The following is a 6,000-nucleotide window of genomic DNA, read 5'->3' as shown; positions in this document are numbered from 1 at the left end:
CCTTTCCTGATTCCTTTCGCTTTTCCTTGCAAATGCTGCAACGTTTGATTTACCACTACCTATACAAAGAGTTCAAACCTTCACATTCGCCCGGTTTTAACCAACCCCCGTGGCGGGGAAAGGGCTGTTGCCCTCCGGCACCGGCTGGCCAACGTCCCTGTCCCCCGTGCGTGCCCCCCTCTCACCCCATGGATGCCACCGGTCGCACACCCACTCACAAGGCTGCACCATGCCAGGACAACCCAAAAACCATGGTGGCACATCGGCGGTGGTCCCTGGAGTGGGGGGGTCACGCACAAACCCTCTCTTTGGTGTCGGGAGCTCCTTCCCGGACATGGGGAAGGGGCGGCTGCCGGCAGCCCTCAGCATCCTCCGGCACGGGGCCCCGCTCCGCGTCGCCGCCCGGGAGCGCTCCGCGCCTCGTCCCTCCCAGGGAGCCGAGCCCTCTTCTGCTCAGCTCATCCTTCGGCCGCGCCTGCCCGCCCGGGGATCACCCCTGCTCGCTGGAAACACACTGGAGGAGCTGGGAGCAGCTCAGCAGCACCTCCAGGGGTTTGGGAAGTGCTGTGTGAGGGTTTCCTCAGAGGTGCTCCTCATGGCAGGGCGGGCTTTGAAGGGACAAGACGGTGACGGCCAGGTTTCCACCTCCCAGGGGTGCGTTACGCTGCTCGTGCTGGCACACGCCATAAATCATCCTGCGGGGAATCCTCCTTGGGGAGCCGCATCCTGAATACGCCCAGGATGGTCCGAGGCAGCCACCACCGGCGCTGAATTCGGCCCTGCGAGAGCAACGGTGCCAGCAAGCCACGGGGCATCGAGCCGCATGCCTGTGATGGCCCCAACAGTCTTTAAAGTAAAAAAACCCATGATAACGAATCTCCGCCACACAAAAATCACACCGGAGCCCCGCCACGTGCCTAACAGTAAAGCTCGTAACACTAGTGAAGCGTCTTGCTTCGCACGGGGCTGGCGGGAGAGGCAGGAACGGGGGGAGAGGAGGGGACACACACACACACGCGCACGCACGAGTTTCTGTCACGCTTGAGGTAGAACATTGCTTTCAAGGTTTGGAAGTGCTTTACATGGGAACGGCGACAACAAAACCACCGAGGCGGCAGGTACAGAGCGTGACTGCTGAGGTAGGACCAAGCTCGTACTGACCAAGTGCTACGCTACTTGTATTTTGAACACGAAGGAAGACGCAGGTATTTCTGCTTTCCAGAAGACATTCATTCCGGTTGAGGTAGGTTCTGAGTTCACTCGGGTTGTCTGTCCAAGTCTTTCAGTAGCCCTCAGGGCAGGCATCCTTTGACACACACACTCTTTTTTTTTTTTTTTCTTTTTTTTCCCCATATTATTTCGAGTCAATCAGCAAAAAAAGTATCCTGAGAAATAGAGAAAGTGTACAAAATCATGAAATCCATGGAGAGACGGCCTTCCCAGGCCTCAATTTTTGGAGTCAAGTTAGAAGGATTTCTCTGAATCCAGTCTTCCGGAAATAAAAAATAGATCCAAAAAGTACTCCTAAAGCTGCTGATCAGGAAAAAGTCTGGGATGCCGAGAGGAGGCTCCACCGTATCCCCAGTCTGTCAGAGTCGGGAGAGTTTGCCAAACTCTGCCAAGGAGTCTTTTACTTAGCAGCTGCGGGGAAAATCCATCGCGACCAGTCTCGATAAAGCCGTCATCAGAAAAAACGCACCGAGAGGCCCAAGAGAGGTCAGAAAGATAAACTTCACAGAGTTTCCAAAAGGCTGTATACATATATATATATTTATATATATATATAAAAATAAAGCAAACCAAAAAAATAACAATCAGACCGTAGAAATCTTCAATTGACCTGAGATTGACGACTCGTCGTAAAGACATCACCAGCCGCGGGTTTGGTTTCTGGTAACTCCTACAAGAGGGTTCGAGCCTTGGCAGTTCTATCCTTCATTGGCGGGACCGTGGTTGGGAGCCGAGGGGCTGCCGCCACGGGGGCTTTCCGGGAGGGGGTCTGGCTGCTCCTCAATGATGCTGAACTCATCCAGAGGGAGTGTGGATATCTGGGTGTCGTCGTGGGTGGCCGGCGGGCTGCCAGTCGACTGGAGAGAGAGAAGGGGACAACGCAACGATGGTGGCAGGTCACCGATGCTCTTAGACACGCAGCCACGTCTGCATTTCCCAGGCGTGCTCCCGTCCCGCTGGACTTACCGTTATTCCCTTATCCTGCTGCTCCTGGGATGGGGATGCGGGGAATAACCTCTCCAGCTCGTTCATATCCAGCTGCTTTCCGTTCAAGTCCCGGTCGTCCCTGTCCCTGCGAGCAGCCCCGTTGAGGACGAGGCCCGTGGCGCTCCGCTGGCTCCTGGGGATCTGCGGGGTTGACAGCTGCTCCTGCACATTTTTGCACATCAGTAGCCTGAAAAATAAAGAGCCTGAGGGTGAACAAAGCCTGAGTCTGCCTTATCGCTGTGCTACGTTCCTTCACTCCTTAAAGCCCTCCTATAGCGTCACATCTCCTCCCCTCGCTGTGAGAGGCCTTTTGGTTTAGAGGGAAGGTTGGGGCTCGCCAAAAGAGATGGACCCAGGAAGTACCAGGTCCCGCGATGGGGACCGGAGTTGATGGGGTCTCTCATGGCCGTATCCGGAGAAGCCCGCTGGGTCCGCGTGCCTAGGAGGGAGGCAGGAGCCGGGCTGCAAACAGCACCTGGCATTCCCCGCAGCCGGGCTGCGCAGTCACACGCCGCGGGATGCCCGTCCCGAGATGCGCACGGGAAGCGGCCCGTCATCGCATCGGAGGCGCGCGCCCCCCGTGGGGGTACCCACACGGCATCAGGGACCATCGCCCCTCGTGAGCGGCGGCGTGAGCAAGCCCTACCTTCCTCTGTAGCCAAACATGAGGAAGAGGATGCAGAATATGATGCACGTGACGCCGATGTGGATCCCAATGATGATGCCGGTCGTGGAGGTTTTATTGTTCTGCTCGTCCTTCATGCAGTCGCAAGAGGGATTCAGCACTGCCAGAAGAAATGGGGAGGGGGGGTCAGCGGTGCTGTTTTCCTATCGATCCTCCAGCATTTGGGGAGCCCAGAGCAGAAGTTGGAGCCTGGGCGGTGCTGGGAGCCGTGTACAGGGAAGAGGAGTGCAGGGTGGGGGGCCGGGGGTGTCGCCGCCTGCCAAAGCAGCTCCCCTGCTCCTGGCACCCCGGGAAGGCAGTCACAGCAAGCATGGGACCAGAAGGTCCGTAGAGAGCCAGCCCCGTTACCCGGGCTGCTGTTGTTACACACAATTAATGAACACAAAAGATTCTGGTGTTAATTTTTGCAAACCCCTGCGTCCGAGGCGGGAGGCGAGAGGCGGCCACTGCGCCAGAGCAGGCTCACGCCTGATGGGAAGCACCGAGCAGGCAGGTGCCGATGAGATTAGTATTTACTCCAACACAGACAGAGGAGTAATAACTGTCTCTTGAAGATATTCCCACTGGAAGGCTTAAGAGGCTTCCAAGAGCAGCAGGATGTTTTTTACACATAGATGAATATGAAAGGTGTGATCAGTTAGAGATTCCCTCTGGAGATTTCTCCTTTTCTGCCACATAATGCAGTGCTCGCGCTCCGCAGGCCTTCTTTCCAAAGCCACGTGTCCTCCCTTCCCAGCACCAGCGAAGGTTAAAACATCCAGGAGAGCTCCAGGAGGGCGGAGGTGCTCGGTGCACTGCATCTCACTCGAGGATGGCAGCTTATGGATGGGGTTTGCTCATGTTCACGGCCTCACCTCTGGTTCGAGCTTAGAGGGCAAAATCGGCCATTACAGGAACACTTTTTTCCTCTCCCCCTTGGTGAAAAAGTCTCCAGGCTGAACTGTGCTGTGAAGGGGTGTCAGCTCGCTAAGGCTAATGGAAGCCAGCGAGGATGGTGCAAAGCCACGTGGCAGAGAAGCCGCCCCGACCAGCACCAGATGGTCCCGGCCCCACAGAGTTTTGCTTTATCATTATTTGTGATGCTGAAAATAAATGAGTGGCTGAAAATGAGATGGTGGGGTAGAGCCGCGGGTGCCTGGGGGATGTGTCTGGCCTCGCCACCTTCCTGCAAAGCAGCTTCCGCAAACTACCACCGAGACCGACGTCCCGACTCACCTGTCCTCTCCACGGTTTCCCTCAAGGACACGAAGCGGACAGTTGAATTGCCATCCCCGTGCTGGTTATAGGCAAGGAGCTTGACCTCATACACCACCGACGCGTCTGTTTTGAAGGAGACACAAGCAGGGCGTCTCAGCCTTAATCTAAAAAGCTCGTTTACGTAGATGCTAGATAAATGCTAATGCGTTATCTCCCCGAGTGATGCTTATTTAGGAAACGCACATCTCACCAAATACACAGAAGATGATGCTGCAAACAAGTACCTGCTACTGGGAAAGCCCCCCAAAGAGCCGGGGAGAGCGGCAGCATCTCCCATTTGGTGGCTGTGCAACACATCGGAGCTCTCCCATCACAACAGGCTCTCCCAGGGCCAGGAGGGGACACGGATGGGGGACATACTCACCCAGGTGGGTAATGTTGTACGCCGTTACGTTGCTGGGCAGCAGCACCGGACCTGTGTACTGGGAGAGGTGGACCTTGCGGTAATAGAGCTTGAAGCCTTCGTGCAGACCCAGTTTGATGGAGGGCTCCCACGTAGCCTGGACGGCGGTGCTGTTAATGACTTTAATAAAGAGGGATGGCATGGCTGGGACTGAAACAGAGAGAGAGAGACAGTGGGTTGCATGTGCTTTTTCAGTCTGCATGATGAGAAATTCCCCAGCAGCCTTTCCCTGTGGTCACTGCACCAAAGAACATGCTAGATGAGATCGAGAAAAATCAGATCAGACCACATCCTGGTTTAACAGCTTTGAACTTCTTCGGGGAGCAGTAGGAGTTTCCCAGGGTATCCTCTGCTCAGTTCAGCAAGCAAAGAGGCTACTTTTACACTCCAGTTGCAATCTGATGCTCAGCCCCCTCGGGTCAGGGCAGGAATGCAATGACTTTGGCAACGCATTCCCAAATTCCACTTTTCTGCCCTCACCCTGAGGGTAGCGGGGACCTTGCAGAGTGATTAATCCCCCAGGGAGGAAGGAACCAGAAGGGATGGAGCTGGAGACATCCATCTTAAAAGCGTGCTAGGTACCTGCACTGGCTTGCAGGGTGTGCGGGAGCTTGCTCTCCCGGTCGGCTTTAGGAGGGAGGTTTGTGATTCTGTGCTGGGGACTTAGAAGAGAAACGGGCGTCTTCGTTAACAGCCCTAAATACCTGAGATCCCTGCACAGCTGTGGCTGTTTTGGTGGGCAGGCACTTACCTGGCCTTAGGGGCGCATGGGGGGTTTAGCTGGGAAGATGTCCCTGCTGCTGCCCAGTGTCACCGAGGCCTGATTCAAAGTCCACCAAGGTGCTTTTTGCTCCAGTCAGTGCCCCCAAACCCTGCCCTCATTCCCTGCAGTGTGCTGCAGCGGGGAGGGCACGGCCATTCCCTCCCCAGGTCCCCCAAAAGCTGCCCAGCCCCATCCTGCCCCATCAGCCTGGGCTGAGAGGAAAAGATTTGCAAACCAAAGCCAATTTTCTTCTGAAGCGTATGTCTGGGTTTTCCAAAGCTGCTTCTGCGCAAACCCTGCCCCTGAGCCCTGTGCAGCGCTGGGGCACACGGGAACACGTTTCCCCCAAGCCTCTTCCTTCCCCTCTCCCGCCCTTTCTCGTACGCTGATCACACCAACAGAGAGATGTCTCGCAGCAGGACATTTCACTGATGACTTTTTTTTCACCTCATTTCCACAAAACACCTCCAGGCCAGATGCTCCCACCAGTTCCCCAGCCCTTGGCACCATTCAGAAGGTGCAGAGCACCAGGAGCTGCAGGCTCTGCCCGGCCCAGGGCTCTGCCCCAGCACTGGGAGGGAGAAAGGTTTTTGGGCACTGCTGGACCAGGCAGTGAACTCTGCTAAACCCTGCAGCAAAATTACCCAGCAGAACAACAGCCCTGCTTCTCCAGCA

General features: G+C 55.9%; 1 protein-coding gene across 1 annotated transcript in view; it reads right to left on the bottom strand.

The window, feature by feature from the left end:
- Window positions 1-1,928: 1,928 nt before the first annotated feature.
- Window positions 1,929-6,000, bottom strand: part of IGDCC3 (immunoglobulin superfamily DCC subclass member 3) — a gene marked incomplete at its 3' end in the record, with an annotated part of 107,935 nt that continues 103,863 nt past the window's right edge. The window contains exons 10-14 of the mRNA XM_082005024.1: window positions 4,524-4,712; window positions 4,118-4,222; window positions 2,864-3,002; window positions 2,197-2,404; window positions 1,929-2,087 (exon numbers count right to left, since the gene is read on the bottom strand). Coding sequence (XP_081861150.1) covers window positions 1,929-2,087; window positions 2,197-2,404; window positions 2,864-3,002; window positions 4,118-4,222; window positions 4,524-4,712 — 800 coding nt within the window. The remainder of the gene's footprint in view (window positions 2,088-2,196; window positions 2,405-2,863; window positions 3,003-4,117; window positions 4,223-4,523; window positions 4,713-6,000) is intronic.

This window comes from Phaethon aethereus (assembly GCF_964289735.1).
Source record: "Phaethon aethereus genome assembly, chromosome: 12".
Classification (NCBI taxonomy): Eukaryota; Metazoa; Chordata; class Aves; order Phaethontiformes; family Phaethontidae; genus Phaethon; species Phaethon aethereus.
This window is presented reverse-complemented; position numbering and strand designations above follow the sequence as displayed.